Source organism: Salmo salar, chromosome 09 (genome assembly GCF_965601325.2).
Source record: "Salmo salar chromosome 09, fSalSal1, whole genome shotgun sequence".
Lineage (NCBI taxonomy): Eukaryota > Metazoa > Chordata > Actinopteri > Salmoniformes > Salmonidae > Salmo > Salmo salar.
The window spans coordinates 106,678,183-106,704,678 of NC_138299.1; the positions used below are offsets into that span (position 1 = coordinate 106,678,183).

The 26,496-nt window shown below is 43.1% G+C and overlaps 1 protein-coding gene across 4 annotated transcripts; it reads left to right on the forward strand.

The window, feature by feature from the left end:
- The first annotated feature begins 350 nt into the window (after positions 1 to 350).
- Positions 351 to 19,299, forward strand: trim105 (tripartite motif containing 105). 4 transcript variants are annotated; one of them, XM_014182563.3, is made up of 10 exons: positions 551 to 569; positions 820 to 891; positions 3,800 to 4,143; positions 6,271 to 6,366; positions 7,841 to 8,074; positions 14,994 to 15,007; positions 15,361 to 15,476; positions 16,688 to 16,869; positions 18,168 to 18,329; positions 18,695 to 19,299. In XM_014182563.3, exons 3-10 carry the CDS (start codon positions 3,859 to 3,861, stop codon positions 18,908 to 18,910), a joined length of 1,305 nt encoding a protein of 434 aa, XP_014038038.1. In that variant the 5' UTR covers positions 551 to 569; positions 820 to 891; positions 3,800 to 3,858; the 3' UTR covers positions 18,911 to 19,299. The 4 variants fall into 4 exon arrangements, with proteins under 4 accessions (XP_014038040.1, XP_014038038.1, XP_082812240.1 ...); XM_014182565.3 differs by lacking the exon at positions 820 to 891 and having other exon boundaries at positions 351 to 569; XM_082956114.1 differs by lacking the exon at positions 551 to 569 and having other exon boundaries at positions 775 to 891.
- The last annotated feature ends 7,197 nt before the right edge of the window (positions 19,300 to 26,496 follow it).

Below are 26,496 nucleotides of genomic sequence, written 5' to 3' on the forward strand. Positions count from 1 at the left end.
AGCCATGAGTAGTGAAATGACACACCTGGATCATTCGCGCCCCACTGTTTACTGACCGAGCCAGATGAACCTGAGTGGCGCAGCGGTCTACGAGGTGTTAATACAGACACCCTGGTTTGAATCCAGGCTGTATCACAACCGGCTGTGATTGGGAGTCCAATAGGGACTCACACCAGTTGGCTGGTGTGGGGCCTTCATTGTAGATAAGATTTGTTCTTAACTGACTTGCCTAGTCATGTTAAATAAAAACCAATCACGGAAGCCTTTATACTATTGGGGCGTACACAGTACATCTTGTCCCCTGGTCAGGCTCGCCATCTTTGCAAGTTACCGTTACATTGAGCTACTTAGAAAACGATGTCGCGGGTGAAAATGTTTTTCGGGTTTTTGGCCTACTTCTAAATTACACAGCGGCCCGCCACGACATTTTTCTTTAAAAATATATATATATTTCACTGTGACCTGCTGATTATCAGTGAATAAGTAAAGGCAGGAGTGTGTGTTGAGACTGAGCACTGCTGCAGGCAGATGAGTCACCTGACTCAGAGGATACTTTTTACTTGTTGAAGGTAGGCTGTGTAAATTGTCATAACAGAGATACCTATTTCCAAACTTTTTTTCCCTTTTCATCCATAAAACATTAACGCGCATCAAAGAAATAACGGCGACAACGCACAGAAACAGACTTTTAATGCGCATTAAATAAGTTCACTTGGAAATAGTTTTCAAGTCTTGTGTGGGCGGGTTTTGAGTAGTCAATAATTGGCTACAAATTGACTGTTGACCTGGCAACCCTGACTCTGTGTCTGGACTTCACAGGCGAGGCGGGGAGTGCAGCTAACAGCTGGCGAAAAGCTCGTTGAAAGCTCTCGAACTCGGCTTGCAGAGACAGTAGGTCACATTCCTTCGACTCCTTTTATACACAAGTTGTAGTTTGTATATTAAATAGTAGCTTGCTAGTGTGTGACTGTTGTTGTTTTTTAACATGTAGCTCGATAGCGTGCATTAGCTAACTAGAGTATGCTGGCTAGCTTGCCAGCTAACTATAACCGCAAAGGTTTCTAAACCAGAGGCGCAACATTGGAAAACTTCAGGGAAAACTCCAGGGGAAACTTACGAAAGAGACCAAACCGACCAGGCCTGGGTTTGAGAATTCAATGAGAGAAGTACAAAATGATTTATTTTAGTAAAAAAAAATTCAATTTAAAGGCATCACAAAGTAGTTAAACATTGTCAATTTCACGCGGTTGGTGTAATAACAAACTGACAAGTTCATTTTCGTAAAAAATTACTTTATATAATTTCTGTCTTTGCTATTTACCATAGCTAGCTAGCTAACGTTAGCTAGCTGTTCTTGTCAGCTGACTATGCCAATATCCAGTTTACTTTCGAGTGCAGAGAACTGGGACCAGCTAACGTGTTATTACGAAAACAACTAAAAATGACTTGTGATTTAGAAGCTGCTGATGATAGACTGGACACATGAACATTTTAACAATATATATTTATTTTCTTCTCTTCATAATATTACCATATGTCCCAGCTCCATGCCGTAGTTTTGATGTAATCACGAAACAAAAAACAGGCCTTTATTTTTGGGCCATTTTTCACCCTGCCACCTCCTGTTAGTTATATTGAGCACCGTGGTACCAACTCGCCTGCAGAACCGTCTATTCCCAGTTTATTGTCCCGTGTGGCTCAGTTGGTAGAGCATGGTGTTTGCAACGCCAGGGTTGTGGGTTCGATTCCCACGGGGGACCAGTACGGAGAAAAAGAAAATTATTTATGCATTCACTACTGTAAGTCGCTCTGGATAAGAGCGTCTGCTAAATGACTAAAATGTAAATGTGTTGTTTTACGGCACCATGCCTGCTTTGCTACTGTGGGCAATGAGACCTGTCCACGTTACTGCTCGTTAAGATGTAAACAACATCACTCATGTTACTCTGATGTCGTCCCATTGTTTTACTATAGGGGAAATATAGGTATATCTGTCTATTTTGCCAAATATCTCGCAATGTGTACATTTAGTTTTTGTTTTAATTGGACATGATGATCTTATCTTTCTAATTATGTAAGGCAGGGCAGCGTACTCCATTGTCACCAAAAGGCTAGCCCCGAAATACATTTTTTACATTACATTTACATTTAAGTCATTTAGCAGACGCTCTTATCCAGAGCGACTTACAAATTGGTGCATTCACCTTATGATATCCAGTGGAACAACCACTTTACAATAGTGCATCTAAATCTTTTAAGGTGGTGGTGGTGGTGGTGGGGGGGTTAGAAGGATTACTTTATCCTATCCTAGGTATTCCTTAAAGAGGTGGGGTTTCAGGTGTCTCCGGAAGGTGGTGATTGACTCCGCTGTCCTGGCGTCGTGAGAGAGCTTGTTCCACCATTGGGGTGCCAGAGCAGCGAACAGTTTTGACTGGGCTGAGCGGGATCTGTGCTTCCTCAGAGGTAGGGGGGCCAGCAGGCCAGAGGTGGATGAACGCAGTGCCCTTGCTTGGGTGTAGGGCCTGATCAGAGCCTGAAGGTACGCAGGTGCCGTTCCCTTCACAGCTCCGTAGGCAATCACCATGGTCTTGTAGCGGATGCGAGCTTCAACTGGAAGCCAGTGGAGGGTGACGTGAGAGAACTTGGGAAGGTTGAACACCAGACGGGCTGCGGCGTTCTGGATGAGTTGTAGGGGTTTAATGGCACAGGCAGGGAGCCCAGCCAACAGCGAGTTGCAGTAATCCAGACGGGAGATGACAAGTGCCTGGATTAGGACCTGCGCCGCTTCCTGTGTGAGGCAGGGTCGTACTCTGCGAATGTTGTAGAGCATGAACCTACAGGATCGGGTCACCGCCTTGATGTTAGTGGAGAACGACAGGGTGTTGTCCAGGATCACGCCAAGGTTCTTAGCACTCTGGGAGGAGGACACAAGGGAGTTGTCAACCGTGATGGCGAGATGGCGAAATACCTTTTGCCCTTTGAACGTTGAGCTACCCCCCCATTGTTTTCCTATGGAGTGGCATGCTTGTCTTTCGCAAAATCTCGCAATGTGTACTTTTTTTTTTTTTTCAGGTCGTACAGCATTTTTTGTCAGGATACTCTCCTCTTTCTAATTACATAAGGTTGGGCAACGTACTCTGCTGTGGTCGATCCCTTAGACCAGAAATAGTCAATCCCCCCCCCCCCAGTCACTTCCTCGTTATGCAGACACAAGCACACTTGGCACCATCGAGGTGTTTTACTTTCTACACAAGTAATTTTTCAGTTTCGTCCTAAGAACAGATTGTTGTGGTAAAATAAGGAAGGGGCTAAACCATTTTTCTTGGTGCCATTTAGGTGAAATGGAACTGTAAGCGTCTAAACAGGCGAACGGTCCATTCATCGGCTATGGGCTCGGCTTAGACAACGTTCGTTGGACAAATTTTTCAGCCTTGGCTGAATTTTCGATTCATTTTATTGTCCAGCCTACTAATGAGCTGGAAAGGCATGTTTTCTTTAGTGAACATCCCCCAGCCTAATGGTTAGCTATGTAATAGACCTAATGTTATTTGCTTGCTGGGTGCAGTCTCTGAAGGCTGTTACTTTAGCCTGGCTGAAAACATCATTTTGTGTTTTGATAAATTCCATTATAGATGGTGATAGTTTAGAAAGCTAAAAGGCTAAACTATTAGCCTACTGTCAGTTAATGTCACTGAGAAGCAGTGTAGCTAGTTACTGTACTGATATGAATACTGTGTGTGTTAGAAACGCACAAAAAAAACTCTGACACAGGACTCTCTCACTTTCTCTCACCCTCCAGTCTCTTAGCTACCAGCCCTGTGGTCTGCCTCTAACCCGTTTCTAAAAGAAGGGTGCCCCATGTCTGCGGCGGCTCCCAACAGTAAGAGCCAGTCCAGTCTCAGAGAAGACTTGACCTGTGCTATCTGCTGTGACCTCTTTACTGAGCCGGTGATGCTGGGGTGTATGCACCACTTCTGTAAGCACTGTATCAGTACCTACTGGAGGGGTACCCAGACACCGGTTTCCTGTCCCCAGTGTAGGAAGGAGTTCACCACCAAACACTTCCAGACCAACTATCTGGTGACTGCCATGGTGGAGAAGGTTAGGGCCTCCACCTCGGACTGCTATGTCAAGAATATACAGGTGAGTTAGATATTTTAAGAGTGAGTTGAGAATATAGAGGTTAGTTAATTTCAGAGTTGTCTTTTGCTTTGTGCACCTGTTGTGAATTTTGTAGTATGGAGTGTGATGTTTTCATATATTACCGAACAAATGAAAAGCAATGGTTGGTGCACACCTAAAAAAGAAAGTAGGTGGAGGTGCAGATTAATGGCTAGTAAACTGTAGCCTATAAAAATACATAGTCAGACTATATATATGCGCACGCAAGCTTCCAGTAATTTATTGGGTAAACAGACATTTTGGCATCACTGTGCCTTCTTCAGACCCCTGAAGGCAGAGTGATGCTGAAACGTTGTCGGTTTATCCAATAAAAATGACTGGGAGTTTGTATTATATTGTCTAACTTCAAGCCTTCCTTGACTTTCACTAAACATTTGGTTCATCCATGTGCGTTAACATGCGTGAGGATGATTCAGGGATTCTGTTTGAAACTTTAATGAATAGAAACTTCAAGTCATCATATGTCAACATGAATGGAAAGTGACCTTTGAGTTAAGGAAGTGGGGGAAAATGTCTTCTCGTGTCTCTCTTACTCTTTCCTCATCTCGCTCCCCCCCCCCCCCCCCCCCCCTCCGTCTCTCAATTCAATTAAGAGGGCTTTATTGGCATGGGAATCGTATGTTAACATTGCCAAAGCAATTGAAGTAGATAATACATTTAAACAGTATACATTACACTCACAAGTTCCAAAATAATAAAGACATTTCATATGTCTATATACAGTGTAACTGTAACCACCTCCCTGTCTCTCTCGCTGTCTGGGTGCTGAGGTAATGAAGGCATGTTCTTCCACCAAGCAGCACAGTGTAATCTGACAATAATTCACTCTAGGGGTTCATCCCAAATGACCCTATACCCTTTATAGTGCACTTCTTTTGACCGGGGGCCGTAGGGATTATATAGGGAATAGGGTGCCATTTGGAACACATGGTCTCAAACCAAAGGTCCCTTTCCTTTTATATTCCCTGATATCAGGGATGGGCAACTTGTATCCCTGCAGGCCTGTGGTTTTCTCTTGTTATGTCAGCCACAATAATTCAATTAACCAATGTTATTTTCCAATAGTTGCATCCGGAACAGAATCATTATTTTTGAACCGATTTGACGACCCCCCCCCCCCCCCCCCCAAAAGTAACTGTTATAATATATTTATTTTTACCTTTTGAAATAGATTATTTTTTACTTTTTAGCTTGACCATTAAATTACTTCACCAAACAATGTGGATGCTGCAGCTATAGATTAGTTGTTCCAGGAGAGGGAATGAGACGGATGTTTTCCTCGCAAGGAGAGAGGCCCCAAAAGGCCTGGGCTGGCTGTGACTGCATGTGTGGGTATGGATGTGGGTACGCTGCGGCCCCTCGTGATGAGTTCAGATTTTTTATGGTTCCTGTCCCCCATCAAAGTTGCCCATCCCTGCTATCAATTGTTCTACAGTGAGGGGGAAAAAGTATTTGATCCCCTGCTGATCTCCGAGGGAGATTGACAGTTCTTTTGTGTTAATTCCATTTGCGAATAATCGCACCAACTGTTGTCACCTTCTCACCAAGCTGCTTGGCGATGGTCTTGTAGCCCATTCCAGCCTTGTGTAGGTCTACAATCTTGTCCCTGACATCCTTGGAGAGCTCTTTGGTCTTGGCCATGGTGGAGAGTTTGGAATCTGATTGATTCTGGCTCCCAGGTGTCTTTTATACAGGTAACAAGCTGAGATTAGGAGCACTCCCTTTAACAGTGTGCTCCTAATCTCAGCTCGTTACCTGTATAAAAGACACCTGGGAGCCAGAAATCTTTCTGATTGAGAGGGGGTCAAATACTTATTTCCCTCATTAAAATGCAAATCAATTTATAACATTTTTGACATGTGTTTTTCTGGATTTTTTTGTTCTGTCTCACTGTTGAAATAAACCTACCATTAAAATTATAGACTGATCATTTCTTTGTCAGTGGGCAAACGTACAAAATCAGCAGGGGATCAAATACTTTTTTCCCTCACTGTAACACTGGAACCCGGTAAACACTTTCCTCATTAACATGTTTCTTTTGACGTAGTGTAACATTTTGACCACATTCTTTTTATGTTTCGCTGTCAGAAACGACAGAAGGATTTGTTGGAGGCCCACAGACAGAGACGAGAGGATTTCATCACTGTTCTAAACCGAGACGAGGACAAGATGGAGTGCATCAAGGTAAAGACCACTGTGTGTTATATGCAGAGACGAGGAACGCATGGAGTCTATAAAGGTATCGTAGGACATCATCAACATTTAAGTCTGTCCTCTTGTCCGACACAAGTTAAAACAAATAGTTGGACAAGAAAATTAGATTTAAGTAAAAAAAAATCAACAACAAAAAAATCATTAGTGTCTAGTTTGAGAAACAAGTCCTCAACTGGCAGCTTGATTAAATAGTACCTGCGAAACACCAGTCTCAACCTCAACAGTGAAGAGGCGACTCCGGGATGCCGGGAGTTCCTCTGGCCAGTGTCTGTTCTTTTGCCCATCTTAATCTTTTATTTTTATTGGCCAGTCTGAGTTATGGCTTTTTATTTTCAACTCTTCCTTGAAGGCCAGAATCCTGGAGTCGATAAGTGACCCCAAACTTCTGACGTTGAGACTGGTGTTTTGTGGGTACTATTTAATGAAGCTGCCAGTTTAGGATTTGTGAGGCGTCTGTCTCAAACTAGACACTCAAATGTACTTGTCCTCTTGCTCAGTTTTGCACCGGGGCCTCCCACTCTTTCTATTCTAGTTACAGCCAGTTTGTGCTGTTCTGTGAAGGGAGTAGTACACAGCATTGTATGAGATCAATGGCAATTTCTCGCATGGAATAGCCTTCATTTCTCATAACAAGAATAGACTGACGAGTTTCAGAAGAAAGTTATTTGTTTCTGGCCATTTTGAGCCTGTAATCGAACCCACAAAGGCTGACGCTCCAGATACTCAACTAGTCTAAAGAAGGCCAGTTTTATTGCTTCTTTAATCAGGACAACAATTTTCAGCTTTGCTAACATAATTACAAAAGGGTTTTCTAATGATCAATTAGCCTTTAGAAATGATAAACATGGATTAGCTAACACAACGTGCCATTGGAACACAGGAGTGATAGTTGCTGATAATGGGCCTCTGTAGATATTCCATTTTTTTTAAATCAGCTGTTTCCAGCTACAATAGTCATTTACAACATTAACAATGTCTACACTGTATTTCTGATCAATTTCAGTTTATTGTAATGGACATAAAGCACCTTGTTTTTCCTTTAAAAAAACAAGGACATTTCTAAGTGACCCCAAACTTTTGAAAGGTAGTATATATTTTTTTTGTATATCGGCCCAGGGGTGACAGGTGGCTAAAAACAAGTTACTGTCAAACCTGTAGTGTGTTGAAGGGGAGGACTGTAGTTAGAAGTTATTTATGTTCCTTTGTTTTGGATGGTTGTTGGTGTGTAAGATGGGGGTTTGGTTGTTCTTGTGTTTCCTGATTTCATGAGCGTCCCACTCAGGTCAGTTCATCTCACACGGCTATGGATTCATCTTCATTCAGTCAACTTTATTTTCCCCAGAAGGATTTTTTTAAATTTAGGAGTTGATTTTATTTATGCTGTCAACATATCCAGGTTGACGTCCATCCTCCCCCCCCCCCCATCTCTCCCCTCTGTCTGTAGAGAATTGGCTCTGAGCTGCAGGTGCGGATCCAGGGGGAGTTCCAGGCGTTGCGGGCTTTCCTTGCGGAGGAGGAGGCGTGTGTGTTGGAACGGCTGCGGAGGGAGCAGGAGGCGGCTCTGGAACAGCTGCAGCGCCACCTGGAGGTCGTCAGAGAGGCTGTCAGTCAACTGGATCACAGTATGAGACTCCTGCATGAGGCTGCTACCACCACGCACCAGGCTGGACTAGTAGAGGTATTGAAGAGTTCTTCATGGTTTATAGAAATCCCAAGTAGGCGTGTATGTGACTAATAGAAAAGGTAATGTTGTGGGGTTGAGAACGGAGAATAGTGTTTCCTAAAACTCTCCTTGACTTGAGCATTAACGACCACGTTCCAGTCTGCTAATAGAGGGGACTACTGTTGGACTGTTTTGACTCTTCAGGGTTTATAGAGGGGACTACTGTTGGACTGTTTTGGCTCTTATTCAGGGTTTATAGAGGAAACTACTTAAGGACATTTTTTGCAATTCTACACATTTTGCCATGCAGCTGAGACATCATCTTACAGTTTTAAAGCAAATGTCCTGCTATGCTACATATTCTAACATAGATTAAGGAAATGTTTGCAGATTTTAAAATTAATTTCCAGAATTTAGGGGGATTTTTGCCATAGCTAATGCTGTGCTCGATTGCTCAAACATAATACAATCTATATGGCTAAATTCATTGTTTTTGGAATACATTTTTCCAGACTGTCTAACTTTGATTTAGGTGATTGTTAGTTATTAAACATTATAATCATTATTAAACATTATAATACTTATTTTCTACATTTATCTACTAGATACACTACCGTTCAATAGTTTGCGCCCTCTAAGGAAACGTCCTTGTTTTTGAAGGAGAAGCACTTTTTTTTTGTACATTTAAAATAACCTCATTGATCAGAAATACAGTGTTAATGTTGTGAATTACTATTGTAGCTGGAAAATAAAAATTAAAAATAAATAAAAAATGTATGGAATATCTACATGGGCATACAGAGGCTCATTATCAGCAACCATCACTCCTGTGTTCCAGTGGCACGTTGTGTTAGCTAATCCAAGTTTATCATTTTAAAAGGCTAATTGATCATTAGAAGACCCTTTTGCAATTATGTTAGCACAGCTGAAAACTGTTGTCCTGATTGTTAAAGAAGCAATAAAACTGGCCTTTTTTAGACTAGTTGAGTATCTGGAGCATCAGCATTTGTGGATTTGATTACAGGCTCAAAATGGCCAGAAACATAACTTCCTTCTGAAACTCGTCAGTCTATTCTTGTTCTGAGAAATGAAGGCTATTCCATGTGAGAAATTGCCAAGAAACTGAAGATCTGGTACTGTGTACTACTTCCTTCACAGAACAGCTCAAACTGGCCCTAACCAGAATAAAAAGGAGTGCGAGGCCCCGGTGCACATTTGTGCAAGAGGACAAATACATTTGAGTGTCTAGTTTGGGAAACAGTCGCCTCACAAGTCCTCAACTGGCAGCTTCATTAAATAGTACCCACAAAACACGAGTCTCAATGTCAATAGTGAAGAGGTGACTCCGGGATGCTGGCCTTCTAGGCAGAGATGCAATGAAAAAGCCATATCTCAGACTGGCCAATTTAAAGAACCTATTAAGATTGGCAAAAGAACAAACAGAGGAAGATTGGAATAAAGTGTTATGGACAGACGAATCTAAGTTTTGAGGTGTTCGGATCACAAAACATTCGTGAGACGCAGAAAAAATGAGAAGATGCTTGACGCTATCTGTGAAGCTTGGTGGAGGCAATGTGTGGGGGTGCTTTGGTGGCGGTAAAGTGGGAGATTTGTACAGGGTAAAGGGATCTTGAAGAAGGAAGGCTATCACTCCATTTTGCAACGCCATGCCATACCCTGTGGACAGCGCTTAATTGGAGACAACTTCCTCCTACAACAGGAAAATGACCCAAAGCACAGCTTCAAACTATGCAAGAACTACACTGCTCAAAAAAATAAAGGGAACACTTAAACAACACAATGTAACTCCAAGTCAATCACACTTCTGTGAAATCAAACTGTCCAGTTAGGAAGCAATACTGATTGACAATAAATTTCACATGCTGTTGTGCAAATGGAATAGACAACAGGTGGAAATTATAGGCAATTATCAAGACACCCCCAATAAAGGAGTGGTTCTGCAGGTGGTAACCACAGACCACTTCTCAGTTCCTATGCTTCCTGGCTGATGTTTTGGTCGCTTTTGAATGCTGGCGGTGCTTTCACACTAGTGGTAGCATGAGACGGAGTCTACAACCCACACAAGTGGCTCAGGTAGTGCAGCTCATCCAGGATGGCACATCAATGCGAGCTGTGGCAAGAAGGTTTGCTGTGTCTGTCAGCGTAGTGTCCAGAGCATGGAGGCGCTACCAGGAGACAGGCCAGTACATCAGGAGACATGGAGGAGGCCGTAAGAGGGCAACAACCCAGCAGCAGGACCGCTACCTCCGCCTTTGTGCAAGGAGGAGCAAGAGAGGCACTGCCAGAGCCCTGCAAAATGACCTCCAGCAGGCCACAAATGTGCATGTGTCTGCTCAAACGGTCAGAAACAGACTCCATGAGGGTGGTATGAGGGCCCGACGTCCACAGGTGGGGGTTGTGCTTACAGCCCAACACCGTGCAGGATGTTTGGCCTTTGCCAGAGAACACCAAGATTGGCAAATTCGCCACTGGCGCCCTGTGCTCTTCACAGATGAAAGCAGGTTCACACTGAGCACATGTGACAGACGTGACAGAGTCTGGAGACGCCGTGGAGAACGTTCTGCTGCCTGCAACATCCTCCAGCATGACCGGTTTGGCGGTGGGTCAGTCATGGTGTGGGGTGGCATTTCTTTGGGGGCCGCACAGCCCTTCATGTGCTCGCCAGAGGTAGCCTGACTGCCATTAGGTACCGAGATGAGATCCTCAGACCCCTTGTGAGACCATATGCTGGTGCGGTTGGGTTCCTCCTAATGCAAGACAATGCTAGACCTCATGTGGCTGGAGTGTGTCAGCAGTTCCTGCAAGAGGAAGGAATTGATGCTATGGACTGGCCTGCCCGTTCCCCAGACCTGAATCCAATTGAGCACATCTGGGACATCATGTCTCGCTCCATCCACCAACGCCACGTTGCACCACAGACTGTCCAGGAGTTGGCGGATGCCTTTAGTCCAGGTCTGGGAGGAGATCCCTCAGGAGACCATCCGCCACCTCATCAGGAGCATGCCCAGGCGTTGTAGGGAGGTCATACAGGCACGTGGAGGCCACACACACTACTGAGCCTCATTTTGACTTGTTTTAAGGACATTACATCAAAGTTGGATCAGCCTGTAGTGTGGTTTTCCACTTTAATTTTGAGTGTGACTCCAAATCCAGACCTCCATGGTTTGATAAATTGGATTTCCATTGATTATTTTTGATTTTGTCAGCACATTCAACTATGTAAAGAAAAAAGTATTTAATAAGAATTTTTCATTCAGATCTAGGATGTGTTTAAGTGTTCCCTTTTTTATTTTTTTGAGCAGTATATTTAGGGAAGAAGCAGTCAGCTGGTATTCTGTCTAATGGAGTGGTCAGCACAGTCACAGGAACTCAAACCTATTGAGCTGTTGTGGGAGCAGCTTGATCGTATGGTACGTAAGAAGTGCCAATCCAACTTCAGGAAGCATGGGGTGAAATCTTTTCAGATTACGTCAACAAATTGACATCTAGAATGTCAAAGGTCTGCAAGGCTATAATTGCTGCAAATGGAGGATTCTTTGACGAGAAAGCGAAGTTTGAAGGACACAATTATTATTTCAATTAAAAATCATTATTTATAACCTTGTCAAAGTTTTGACTATATTTCCTATTCATTTTGCGACTCATTTCATGTATGTTTTCATTGAAAACAAGGACATTTCTAAGTGACCCCAAACTTTTTGTGTATATACACTACCGGTCAAAAGTTTTAGGACACTGACTCATTCAAGGGTTTTTCTTTATTTTTACTATTTTCTACATTGTAGAATAATAGTGAAGGTGAAACTATGAAATAACACATGTAGTAACCAAAAAAGTGTTAAACAAATTAAATTTGAGGTTCTTCAAATAGCCAACCTTTGCCTTGATGACAGCTTTGCACGTTCTTGGCATTCTCTCAACCAGCTTCACCTGGAATGCTTTTCCAACAGTCTTGAAGGAGTTCCCACATATGCTGAGCACTTTTTGGCTGCTTTTCCTTCACTCTGCGGTCCGACTAATCCCAAACCATCTGTTGTGTGATTGTGGAGGCCAGGTCATCTGACGCAGTACTCCATCACTCTCCTTCTTGGTAAAATAGCCTTTACATAGCCTGGAGGTGTGTTGGGTCATTTGTCCTGTTGAAAAACAAATGATAGTCACACTAAGCCCAAACCAGATGGGATGGCGTATCGCTGCAGAATGCTGTGGTAGCCATGCTGGTTAAGTGTGACTTGAATTCTAAATAAATCCAGACAGTCACCAGCAAAGCACCCCCACACCATAACACCTCCATGCTTCACGGTGGAAACCACACATGCAGAGATCATCCTTTCACCCACACCACGTCTCACAAAGACACGGCGGTTCTCAGAAAGACACAGCGGTTGGAACCGAAAAATCTCAAATTTGGACTCATTAGACCAGTACAGATTTCCACCGGTTTAATGTCCATTGCTTGTGTTTCTTGGCCCAATCAAGTCTCTTCTTATTGGTGTCCTTTTTAGTAGTGGTTTCTTTGCAGCAATTCAACCATGAAGGCCTGATTCACGCAGTCTCCTCTGAACAGTTGATGTTGAGATGTGTCTGTTACTTGAACTCTGAAGAATTTATTTGGGCTGCAATTTGAGGCTGGTAACTCTCTCTAATGAATGTATTCTCTGCAACAGAGGTAACTCTGGGTCTTCCTTTCCTGTGGCGGTCCTCATGAGAGCCAGTTTCATCACAGCGCTTGATGGATTTTGTGACTGCACTTGAAGAAACTTCTGAAGTTCTTGAACTGTATTGACTGACCTTAATGTGTTAAAGTAATGAACTGTCGTTTCTCTTTGCTTATTTGAGCTGTTCTTGCCATAATATGGACTTGGTCTTTTACCAAATTGGGCTCTTGTGTACCATGTCACAACACAACTGATTGGTTCAAATGTATTAAGAAGGAAACGAATTCCACAAATTCGCTTTTAAGGCACGCCTGTTAATTTAAATGCATTCCAGGTGACTACCTCATGAAGCTGGTTGAGAGAATGCCAAAAGTGTGCAAAGCTGTCATCAAGGCAAGGGGTGGCTATTTGAAGAATCTCAAATATAAAACGTTTTTGTTTAACCTCTTTGTTTCACCTACTCAACAGCCAGTGGAATCCCGTGGTGCGATATTCAAATACCTTAGAAATGCTATTACTTCAATTTCTCAAACATATGACTATTTTACACCATTTTAAAGACAAGACTCTCGTTAATCTAACCACACTGTCCGATTTCAAAAAGGCTTTACAACGAAAGCAAAACATTAGATTATGTCAGAGTACCCAGCCAGAAATAATCAGACACCCATTTTTCAAGCTAGCATATAATGTCACAAAAAACAAAACCACAGCTAAATGCAGCTCTAACCTTTGATCTTCATCAGATGACACTCCTAGGACATTGTTATACAATGCATGCATGTTTTGTTCATATTTATATCAAAAACCAGCTTTTTACATTAGCATGTGACTAGCATTCCCACCGAACACTTCCGGTGAATTTACTAAATTACTCACGATAAACGTTCACAAACATTTTAAGAATTATAGATACAGAACTCCTTTATGCAATCGCTATGTCCGATTTTTAAAATAGCTTTTCGGTGAAAGCACATTTTGCAATATTCTGAGTAGGTAGCCCGGCCATCACAGGCTAGCTATTTTGACACCCACCAAGTTTGGTACTCACCAAACTCAGATTTACTATAAGAAAAATTAGATTACCTTTGCAGTTCTTCGTCAGAATGCACTCCCAGGACTTCTACTTCAATAACAAATGTTGGTTTGGTTCCAAATAATCCATAGTTATATCCAAATAGCGGCGTTTTGTTCGTGCGTTCAAGACACTATCCGAAGGGTAAAGGGTGACGCGCCCGGCGCGGTTGACAAAAAAATTCAAATTATTCCATTACCGTACTTCGAAGCATGTCAAACGCTGTTTAAAATCAATTTTTATGCTTTTTTATTTATTTTTTATTTTTTTTCTTCATAAAAGCGATAATATTCCGACCGGGAAACCCTGTTTTCGTTCAGCCTGAAAATGTAAACATGAAGTTCTCGTGCACGCGTGCGCCAGTCTCATTGTTCTCAGATCGACCACTTACCAAATGCGCTACTGTTTTTCAGCCAGATACTGGAGAGTCATCATTCAACGTACTGCCGCCTTCTGAGAGCCTATGGGAGCCGTAGAAAATGTCACGTTACAGCAGAGATCTTTTGTTTTGGATAGAGATGATCAAGAAATGGTCAGAGGGCGCTTCCTTTTTGGAATCTTCTCAGGTTTTGGCCTGCCATATGAGTTCTGTTATACTCACAGACACCATTCAAACAGTTTTAGAAACTTTAGGGTATTTTGTATCCAAATCAAACAATTATATGCATATTCTAGTTACTGGGCAGGAGTAGTAACCAGTTTAAATCGGGGACGTTTTTTATCTGGCCGTGCAAATACTGCCCCCTATCCCCAACAGGTTAAAAAAAAATGTTGGTTACTACATGAATCCATGAATAATAGTGAAGACAAACTAGAAAATGGTAAAAATAAAGAAAAACCCTTGAATGAGAAGGTGTCCAAACCTTTGACTAGTACTGTGTGTGCTTTTAGAAAGGACTTCAATGGCAGAGAAACCCCTGTATTCCAGTTGGGAAACCCCTGTATTCCAGTTGGGAAACCCCTGTATTCCAGTTGGGAAACCCCTGTATTCCAGTTGGGAAACCCCTGTATTCCAGTTGGGAAACCCCTGTATTCCAGTTGGGAAAGTATATATATTTTTTTGAGACAATAGAGCAGTGTTCCCTACAGTAGAGTATTGGGATCTGAATTGGTCCTTTATTTTATTTTTTTAACGCCTTGAATTAGTAGCTAATATCTCTCCCTCTCTCTCCCCCTCCAGCTTCCACAGCTACGGTGAGTGTTTCTTGGACTCCCCCCTCTGTCATGGCCAACAGTGTTGAACCTCTTCGCTATCTAACATGTTTGTTTTCATACAAGGTGTAAAAAAAAAAAAAATGACTAAAGGAGCACAATGGCTTTATAGTGCCCTCCGTTTGACTGGTGCTCATACAAAAGTGGTGCACTAATTAAGAGAATAGGCTCTGGTCAAAAGTAGTGCACTACGTAGGAAATGGGGTGCAATTTGGGAGGCATTTAATAGAAATGTCCATCAATCACATGCATTTTGTTGCCCTTTTTAAAATCAGCAGTTTTCACCAAGTGATTTTTACAGAATGTAAAGAGAACATATTTCCTCTCTTCACCAGGCCTCCATTAGAGGTGGACCCAGGACCAGAGCTAGACTTGAATGGCTTCAGCAGTAGATACATGGCACCACTACAGTACATTACATGGAGGAAGATGTTCAAGTCTCTCAAACCTGGTAAGACCCCACCCTTCCACGGCTGGCCTAGTTACAGGATGCGTGCCAGACGGGCCCCACAGCTGGCCTAGTTACAGGATGCGTGCCAAATGTCTGCTTGTCTTTATTGCATTCACCCGCATTAGTAATTAGTAACTGGGGCGTAGCTCATCTACCTCAACCTAAGAAAATATCTTACCTCTTCCCCAGGCCTACTGGATGTGTCAATAGAAAACATTTAACCTCTTTCTCCCCCCCCCCCCCCCCCCCCCCCCCAGGCCTACTGGACACAATACCCCATAATGACAAAGTGACGTTTTTGCAAACTTATAAACGCCTTATTTACATAAGTATTCAGACCCTTTGCTATGAGACTAGATATTGAGCTCAGGTGCATCATGTTTCCATTGATCATCCTTGATGTTTCTACAACTTACTACAAGTGGACTCCTATCAAATTAAAAGTATTGGAGATGATATGGAAAGGTGTCTTAACAGTTTTGACTCTGGGTCAAAATTGTACAAAGATGAAGCTAATAAAAAGGACCTAAATTCATTTCAGGTAAAATAACAACCCAAATGTTCATCTCCCAGGACAAATTAGCAAGCTTGCTAAATGTTCATTTAATGTTTTGTGTGTGTGTGACAAATTTTAATATTTGTTTTGATCGTGTCTGGTGTGGATGGACAAAGTCCACATGCGTATGATGGCAGACTCATGGCCTGTGTAGTCAGCATATAAGTCATACCATATATCTGACACGATCTCATGACTGGCTCGTCCTTTATGTTCCTGTTTTTAGTTTCTCTGCCCCCCCCCCCCCCCCAGACATGGAACCAACTCCAGTGTCACTTATAGCAGGAAGTTGCTGTATCCAAATAACATTTTGTTGGTTACATGTATACCCAATATACACATCTAAGTAGGAATGAATTAAGACTATATACATGTAGATGAAAAATGGTGCATGAAACAAAAATCTAAATCCTAAGTTTAAGAGCTAGTCGCCATGCTACCGTCTCCGTCGGCACCCTCTTGATCCTACGCTTGTTTTAAAAGGTGCTCTGTCCTAGGGTTGTTTTAAAGCATTAAGGATGGATTTTTCTGTAGTTCTCGTCAGGGCTCACTGGGGGGGGGGGAGACCTGGGTCTCAATGTTGATATCCCTGTAAACATAAAGTTGATATAAAATTGAAAAGCATTGAACTTTCATGTAACCCTTCTCCCCTCAGGTCCAGCCCCGGTAACGTTCGATGTGGACACGGCTCATCCCAGTGTCTATGTATCCAGAGACAGAACCATCGCAGTAGACTGTGATAGTATGGTCCCCTACCAGCCCAACCCTAAGAGGTTCCTACAGTCTGTCAACGTGCTGGGGGCTCAGGGCTTCCAAGATGGACGCCACTACTGGGAGGTAGGGTGGTGTGTATACAGTGCATTTGGAAAGTATTTAGACCCCTTTTTTTCCCACATTTTATGTTAGTCTTATTCTAAAATGGATTAAATCGTCCCCCCACTCAATCAACACGCAATACCCCATAATGACAATGCAAAAACAGGCTAGAAATGTTTGCAAATGTATAAAAAAATGCATGACATTTCCATAAGTATTCAGACCGTTTACTCAGTACCTTTTTGTTAAATATGTGTCTGTGTATAATATAGAAATGCAACAATTTTAAAAGATTTTACTGAGTTCATAATAAAATTGGTGAATTGAAATACATTTATTAGGCCCTAATCTATGGCTGGGCCTGGAAGGGCATAGGCCCGGCCACTGGGGAGCCTGGCCCGGCCAACCCCAGGAGAAGAAGCTGCTGCTTCCTTGGCAGGAACTAATGTGGATCCATAAATACAAATCAGAACAAGTTTTTATTTTATTTTTTATTTTTTTATATAGTTTTTTTTTTCTCAACAGAAGGGCTTTATAACGAACAGACATTTTCCTCGGCATGAACATTAAATTCACTGCCAACAGCTCTGGTGGACATCTGTGGCATTGTGTTGTGACACAACTGCACATTTAAAGTATTTTTATTTTATTGTAAAGTAATTCTGTCTCAGCCTTTGAACTTTCATGTAACCCTTCTCCCCTCAGGTCCAGCCCCGGTAACGTTTCTGTTGTGTGATAGGCTAGTGTCCTGAACATCAAGTTCTCTTGTTTCTGCCCTAAAAATTGTCAGGCTCTGCTACCGCACGGCAAGCAGTACCGGAGCGCCAAGTCTAGGACCAAGAGGTTTCTAAACAGCTTCAAGCCATAAGACTCCTGAAGATCTAGTAAAATGCCTACCTAGACTATTTGCACCCCCCCCCCCCTTTACACTGCTGCTACTCTCTGTTATCATCTATGCGTAGGTTTTTTAATAACTCTACCTACATGTACATATTACCTCAACTAACCAGTGCCCCCGCACATTGACTCTGTATTGGTACCAACCTGTATATTGTCTCGCTATTGTTATTTTACTGCTGCTCTTTAATTACTTGTTACTTTTATTTCTTATTCCTATCTGTAATTACATTTTTTTTCAACAGCATTGTTGATTTAAGGGCTTGTAAGTAAGCATTTCACTGTTTGCATATGTGACTAATAAAATTTGATTTGAGACAGCTTGATGTACAGGACACCTCCTGGACAGGACATAAGTCTCTGTTTATTCTATAACAGGATATTGTATTGTGGTATTTACCTCTATCTATCCCTCCCTCTAGGTTGGAGTGGGCAGCAAGGCCAAGTGGGACCTGGGTGTGGCGTCAGAGAGGGTTGACCGTCAGGCCCGGGTCAAGCTGAGTCCTGAGAGTGGTTACTGGACCCTACGACTGAGAGAGGGAGACCAGTACTCTGCAGGCACACAGCCCTGGACACGGCTCCAGGTGGGATCCTCTGCAGTACAGTGTTGACCCTTCAGGGTTTAGTGAAACTCAGTGTAGACTCTTCGGCTGTCCCCACTGGAGAACCATTTTGGGTTCCACCTAGAACCCTACTGGGTTCCATTTAGCACCCCTTCCATGAAAGGTTCTACTTGGAATCCAAAGGGGTTCTACCTGGAACCCAAAAGGGTTCTTCAAGGGGTTTTCCTGTGGGGACAGCCAAGAACTGTTTTTATCTTCCTAAGAGTGTATGTGAGACCCTTGGAGTGTTGGAGCTGAAGTGACTCTTTAATTGAACATTGATCCAGTACTGCTTCACCTAATAACATCTGGTTGTTTCTCTCTCCCCTCCATGTTGTGTCTTGCAGGTTGGGTGGTCTCCCCAGATGATAGGGGTGTTCCTGGACTGTGACGAGAGGAAGGTGTCCTTCTATAACGCTGATGACATGAGTCTCCTGTACTCCTTCAGTAACGGCCCCAGAGGCAGAGTGCTGCCGTTCTTTAGCCCCTGTGTCAATGATACTAACCAGAAACCACAACCCATACAGCTGCTGCATTATCCTCCTGTTGACCTGACTTGTTAGGACAGGTGTGTGTGTGTGTGTGAACAATAGGTGTATCAGACTGGTGTATCAATGACTACAGTCAGATGCCATATCCCATAATGCTCCCCTTGGTCCTGATATGTTTCTCTGATCCTTGGCTCTTGATTTGCCAGTTGATGTAATAGTTTGCCCAAAGTGTCTACTGTCTGAGCTTCCCAAGTCTAAATCACCAAAACGCTCCATATCACTTCATTTCATTCCTCTGTGAGGCATTTACTTCCAAAGGGTTTTGCAATGGAACAGTTGCTATAGTAAATGTCTCATCACCAGGACCCTCTTTATCAGCATGATGCATCATGGGCATCATAACGTGGTCTCATTATAATGGTGCAGTAGAAATATTGTAATAAATTCTGCTTTAGTGGCTATATGTACTTTTTGGGTGACCAAATTCACACAAGTGAGTTATAGATATTTCATTCTTAAACAAGTCTAAAGTGGTAGATGTGTTTTGTACACCAGCTTCAAAAAGCTGAAACAACATTTTTGGTTATGGAAGGTATTTTTCACAGGGGTTTAGATGGTACAATGATTCTCTACACTATACTACCTTGTTTTGTCACACAAACTGAAATTAGGCAAACTACTAGAGTTTTAGAAACCAGGAAATGGCAGAGCGATTTCTGCATAGTGCATCTTTTTTTAAGTATCAGCCATATGCCTGTCGCTCTTTTGACAAAATGGGGCCCGTTGTCCAATTTTAGTGGATGTTTCCTCCTGTGTTTAAGAGTCACTGTAGATACTGATAGGTGCCATAATTACACTGTACCTTTAAATCACCCTGATTTCTCATCAGGGTTTATGTTATGCCTTCTCACCTTCTTTATGTAATCTCTATTTTTAATCGGTTCAATATAGCTTTTAAAAAAAAGTTATTTCATCACAGTACTTTATAATTTTGTTTTGAGTTCTTTGCGATCATTTTATTTTATTTTTTCTAATCTTTAAATCTGAATACTGCACATTTACATATCTCATGCTCATCAGATTAAATGAAGGACTGATTTTACTGTAATCCGAGAAAGGACATTGTTTTGGGGGGGGGGGGAGATGTCATTGACAATAAACAATGAACCAAATCAAACACCATGTCTATGGTCTCCAGCTTTCAGGTGACCTCTGAGTACTGCAACACAGATTTTGTCTGAAAATTACAGATTGAGCCAATGGTTTTTAAATGGGAGTCATCTGACTGTCTGTTTCCAAAAAAAAAAAAAAAAAAAAGTCATATGTCAACCTTTTCGTCGTATGCAGCTCGTCTGAAAATAGTGGAGTGGTTAACTTGACGAACTGACAATTAATTATATACAATTTCCTCTGTTCATGAGTCTCGGTTGTAGTCGGTTAGCGCAGTGCACCTGGGGGGGAAGTGTGTTGTATCCCTGAGTAACATCCCTGACATCCCCCTGCCAGTCACCCAGCGAGGTTGCACCTCAGTTATCTCCTCTAACATACCGCTCAGCCACTTCCTGTTTCCTCTTACAAGGGTCAGAGGTCACACAAACACACTGACAGGAGGGAAGGGTTGGGGATTAGGCCTGCAGCCTTCTAGCTGGGTAACTAACTGGTCCCAGGGTGTTTATGGTTGGCACTGTGCAGGATGGCCAGCAGTGCTTCATTTGGAAATTGGGAGGTTCTGGAACACAGTAAGGGAGGGTTATCGGGGGGGCTCTGAGGTACCGGAACACATTGAGGAAAAGGTGTCAAACACAACGTAGCAGCACAGCAGACAGTAGGCTACATGGCTGTTTACTATCTATGGTGGTGAAACGGACAGCACTCCCAAGGTGCTGATTTAATTCAAATCATTTTAGACGTCACTGCAGTATACCCACATACTTGAGAAAAGCTGCGGGGCAGTTACAAGTCCACATTTCTTAGAGCCTAATTTTCTAGACATCAACGTACAGTGATATTTTTAGCTGACTGCAGAACATCCACCGTATGCGTACAGTGGCCTGCAAAAGTATTCACGCCCTTGGCATTTTTCCTATTTTGTTGCCTTACAACCTGGAATTAAAATATACTTTTTTTTGGGGGGGGGGGGGGGTTGTATCATTTCATTTACACAACATGCCTACCACTTTGAAGATGCAAAATATTTTTGTAGAGCCACCTTTTACAGCAATTACAGCTGCAAGTCTCTTGGTATGTCTCTATAAGCTTGGCACATCTAGCCACTGTGATTTTTGCCCATTCTTCAAGGCAAATCTGCTCCAGCTCTTTCAAGTTGGATGGGTTCCGCTGGTGTACAGCAATCTTTGAGTCATACCACAGATTCACAATTGGATTGAGGTCTTGGCTTTGACTAGGTCATTCCAAGACATTTAAATGTTTTTACTTCTGGGTGTGGTTCTCCTTGCATCACTTCTGGGTGTGGTTCCCCCTTGCATCACTTATGGGTGTGGTTCCCCCTTGCATCACTTCTGGGTGTGGTTCCCCCTTGCATCACTTCTGGGTGTGGTTCCCCCTTGCATCACTTCTGGGTGTGGTTGTCCCTTGCATCACTTCTCGGTGTGGTTCCCCCTTGCATCACTTCTGGGTGTGGTTCCCCCTTGCATCACTTCTGGGTGTGGTTCCCCCTTGCATCCCTTCTTGGTGTGGTTCCCCCTTGCATCACATCTGGGTGTGGTTCCCCCTTGCATCACTTCTGGGTGTGGTTCCCCCTTGCATCACTTCTGGGTGTGGTTCCCCCTTGCATCACTTCTGGGCGTGGTTCCCCCTGCATCACTTCTGGGTGTGGTTCCCCCTTGCATCACTTCTGGGTGTGGTTCCCCCTTGCATCACTTCTGGGTGTGGTTCCCCCTGCATCACTTCTGGGTGTGGTGTTCTGGTCCGTGTGGTGTCATGGCTCAGTGAGCCCTGAACAGTTCGTCTGGAGCCTGATGCTGAAGCCAAGGCAAGCGCCCCCCCCCCCCCCCACACACACACACACACACACACACACACACCACCCTGTAATTACCAAGTATCACAGGATTTCACAGGAATCATAAACCTGCACTTTACAAATCTGTGTGTGTTTGTGTTCATGTATCTCTGTGTGTGTGTTAGCCTGTGAGCATGCCTCTGTGTGTGTTTTACTACAGAGGTTTGTCACTTCCACATGTCCTGTATCTTCCTCTAATATACAGCTGATAGCAGGCCTGTGTTCCGAATGCCTCCCTATTTAGTGCACTAATATGGGTCTGGTTACACAGAACTGGTCCGGCTTTTAGCACGTTTCCCATTCACACCCCAACAAGTCCCTGGAGAGGAGAAGGAGAGTGATATAGGGGCAGGTGATAGTCTATAGTCCTATACAGTGAGGGGAAAAAGTATTTGATCCCCTGCTGATTTTTTACGTTTGCCCACTGACAAAGAAATGATAAATCTATAATTTTAATGGTAGGTTTATTTGAACAGTAAGAGACAGAATAACAACAAAAAGATCCAGAAAAACGCATGTCAAAAATGTTAGAAATTGATTTGCATTTTAATGAGGGAAATAAGTATTTGACCCCTCTGCAAAACATGACTTAGTACTTGGTGGCAAACCCTTGTTGGCAATCACAGAGGTCAGACGTTTCTTGTAGTTGGCCACCAGGTTTGCACACATCTCAGGAGGGATTTTGTCCCACTCTTTGCAGACCTTCTCCAAGCCATTAAGGTTTCGAGGCTGACGTTTGGCAACTCGAACCTTCAGCTCCCTCCACAGATTTTCTATGGGATTAAGGTCTGGAGACTGGCTAGGCCACTCAAGGACCTTAATGTGCTTCTTCTTGAGCCACTCCTTTGTTGTCTTGGCCATGTGTTTTGGGTCATTGTCATGCTGGAATACCCATCCACGATCCATTTTCAATGCCCTGGCTGAGGGAAGGAGGTTCTGACCCAAGATTTGACGGTACTTGTCCCCGTCCATCGTCCCTTTGATGCGGTGAAGTTGTCCTGTCCCCTTAGCAGAAAAACACCCCCAAAGCATAATGTTTCCACCTCCATGTTTGACGGTGGGGATAGTGTTCTTTGGGTCATAGGCAGCATTCCTCCTCCTCCAAACACAGCGAGTTGAGTTGATGCCAAAGAGCTCCATTTTGGTCTCATCTGATCACAACACTTTCACCCAGTTGTCCTCTGAATCATTCAGATGTTCATTGGCAAACTTCAGACGGGCATGTATATGTGCTTTCTTGAGCAGGGGGACCTTGCGGGCGCTTCAGAATTTCAGTCCTTCACGGCGTAGTGTGTTACCAATTGTTTTCTTGGTTACTATGGTCCCAGCTGCCTTGAGATCATTGACAAGATCCTCCCGTGTAGTTCTGGGCTGATTCCTCACCGTTCTCATGATCATTGCCTTCCCTGTAGCTCAGTTGGTAGAGCATGGTGTTTGCAACGCCAGGGTTGTGGGTTCGATTCCCACGGGGGGCCAGCACAGAAAAAAATTGTATGAAATGAAATGTATGCATTCACTACTGTAAGTCACTCTGGATAAGAGCGTCTGCTAAAATGACTAAAATGTTAAAAAAAAAATTGCAACTCCACGAGGTGAGATCTTGCATGGAGCCCCAGGCTGAGGGAGATTGACAGTTCTTTTGTGTTTCTTCCATTTGCGAATAATCGCACCAACTGTTGTCACCTTCTCACCAAGCTGCTTGGCGATGGTCTACGCTGCTTGGCGGTGGAATGTAGCCCATTCCAGCCTTGTGTAGGTCTACAATCTTGTCCCTGACATCCTTGGAGAGCTCTTTGGTCTTGGCCATGGTGGAAAGTTTGGAATCTGATTGATTGATTGCTTCTGTGGACAGGTGTCTTTTATACAGGTAACAAACTGAGATTAGGAGCACTCCCTTTAACCTGTCTGGGCCAGTGGGCCCTTGCGTCCCACCCTAATCAACAGCCAGTGGAATCGCGTTGCGCGAAATGCAAAATCTCATAAATGCTATGACTTCAATTTCTCAAACATATGACTATTTTACACCGTTTTATAGATACACCTCTCCTGAATCGAACCACGTTGTCCGATTTCAAAAAGGCTTTACAGCAAAACATTAGATTATGTTAGGAGAGAACCCAGCCAGAAATAATCACACAGCCATTTTCAAAGCAACTAGATGCATCACAAATACCCAAAACACAGCTAAATGCAGCACTAACCTTTGACAATCTTCATCAGATGACAATCCTAGGACATCATGTTACACAATACATGCATTTTTTGTTTGATAAAGTTCATATTTATATATAAAAACAGCATTTTACATCGGCGCGTGACATTCAGAAAATCTTTTCCCTCAAATGCTTCCGATGAATTAGTTTCCTGTCAGGATTTGTCTCAGGGTTTTGACTGCCATATGAGTTCTGTTATACTCACAGACACCATTCAAACAGTTTTAGAAACTTTGGGGTGTTTTCTATCCAAATCAAACAATTATATGCATATTCTAGTTACTAGGCAGGAGTAGTAACCAGATTAATTCGGGTACGTTTTTTATCCGGCCGTGCAAATACTGCCCCCTATCCCCAACAGGTTTTAAGAGTGTGCTCCTAATCTCAGCTTGTTACTTGTATAAAAGACACTTGGGAGCCAGAAATCTTTCTGATTGAGAGGGGGTCAAATACTTATTTCCCTCATTAAAATGCTAATCAATTTATAACATTTTTGACATGCGTTTTTCTGATTTTTTGTTGTTGTTATTCTGTCTCTCACTATTCAAATAAACCTACCATTAAAATTATAGACTGATAATTTCTTTGTCAGTGGGCAAACGTACAAAATCATCAGGGGATCAAATACTTTTTTCCCTCACTGTAGGGGCTGGTGAAAGTCTATAGTGATATAGGTACTGGTGATAGTCTATAGTGATATTGGGTAGGTGATTGTCTATAGTGATATAGGGGCTGGTGATAGTCTATAGTGATATAGGGGCTGGTGATAGTCTTTATACTAGTGATATAGGGGCTGGTGATAGTCTGTATACTAGTGATATAGGGGCTGGTCATAGTCTATAGTGATATAGGGGCTGGTGATAGTCTGTATACTAGTGATATAGGGGCTGGTGATAGTCTATAGTGATATAGGGACTGGTGATAGTCTATAGTGATATAGGGACTGGTGATAGTCTATATACTAGTGATATAGGGGCTGGTGGTAGTCTATATACTAGTGATATAAGGGCTGGTGATAGTCTATAGTGATAGGGGCTGGTGATAGTCTATAGTGATATAGGGGCTGGTGGTAGTCTATATACTAGTGATATAGGGGCTGGTGATAGTCTCTAGTGATATAGGGGCTGGTGATAGTCTATAGTGATATAGGGGCTGGTGATAGTCTATAGTGATATAGGGGCTGGTGATAGTCTATAGTGATATAGGGGCTGGTGATAGCCTATAGTGATATAGGGACTGGTGATAGTCTATAGTGATATAAGGGCTGGTGATAGTCTATAGTGATATAAGGGCTGGTGATAGTCTATAGTGATATAGGGGCTGGTGATAGTCTACAGTGATATAGGGGCTGGTGATAGTCTATATACTAGTGATATAGGGGCTGGTGATAGTCTATAGTGATATAGGGACTGGTGATAGTCTATAGTGATATAGGGACTGGTGATAGTCTATAGTGATATAGGGACTGGTGATAGTCTATACTGATATAGGGGCTGGTGATAGTCTATAGTGATATAGGGGCTGGTGATAGTCTATAGTAATATAGAGGCTGGTGATAGTCTATAGTGATATAGGGGCTGGTGGTAGTCTATATACTAGTGATATAGGGGCTGGTGATAGTCTATATACTAGTGATATAGGGGCTGGTGATAGTCTATAGTGATATAGGGGCTGGTGATAGTCTATAAGAGCCCCATCGGGTCTTCACGACTGGACCACCGACGTTATCTGCCCGAGGGAGTTATCCAACTGTCCCCTCCGTCGCGATGTAACCTGATCGCCCATCTGCGGCCCGCTAATCGTTAGCTGTCTTTTCGGCTGCGATCTGAATAGGTCTATCGGACACTTTTCTTGGGCCACTATAACTAACTATTTTGCCAACTTGGACTGGTCCCCCCTTCCACACGGAACCCCACTAACCCACAGACGGAAACGCACCATCTTCCACCAGCTTGCTACCTATGGCCCGGCTAGCTGTCTGAATCTCACTGGACCCTTTGATCACTCGGCTAAGCATGCCTCTCCTTAATGTCAATATGCCTTCTCCATTGCTGTTCTGGTTAGTGTTTATTGGCTTATTTCACTGTAGAGCCTCTAGCCCTGCTCATTATACCTTATCCAACCTCTCAGTTCCTCCACCCACACATGCTATGACATCTTCTGGTTTCAATGATGTTTCTAGAGACAATATCTCTCTCATAATCACTAAATGCCTAGGTTTACCTCCTCTGTACTCACATCCCACCATAACTTTGTCTGTACATTATACCTTGAAGCTATTTTATCGCCCCCAGAAACCTGCTCCTTTTTCTCTCTATTCTGGACGTCACAGACGACCAATTCTTATAGCTTTTAGCCGTACCCTCATACTTATTCTTCTCTGCTCCTCTGGGGATGTAGAGGTGAATCCAGGCCCTGCAGTG

What these genes read in the sequence shown, in the direction of transcription:
- trim105 (XM_014182565.3), top strand. Translation starts at nt 3,859, where the DNA reads ATGTCTGCGGCGGCTCCCAACAGTAAGAGCCAGTCCAGTCTCAGAGAA. An exon ending in GCTATGTCAAGAATATACAG is followed by an intron (nt 4,144 to 6,270) that starts GTGAGTTAGATA and finishes TTTCGCTGTCAG; the next exon opens with AAACGACAGAAGGATTTGTT. An exon ending in GTTCAAGTCTCTCAAACCTG is followed by an intron (nt 15,477 to 16,687) that starts GTAAGACCCCAC and finishes TTCTCCCCTCAG; the next exon opens with GTCCAGCCCCGGTAACGTTC.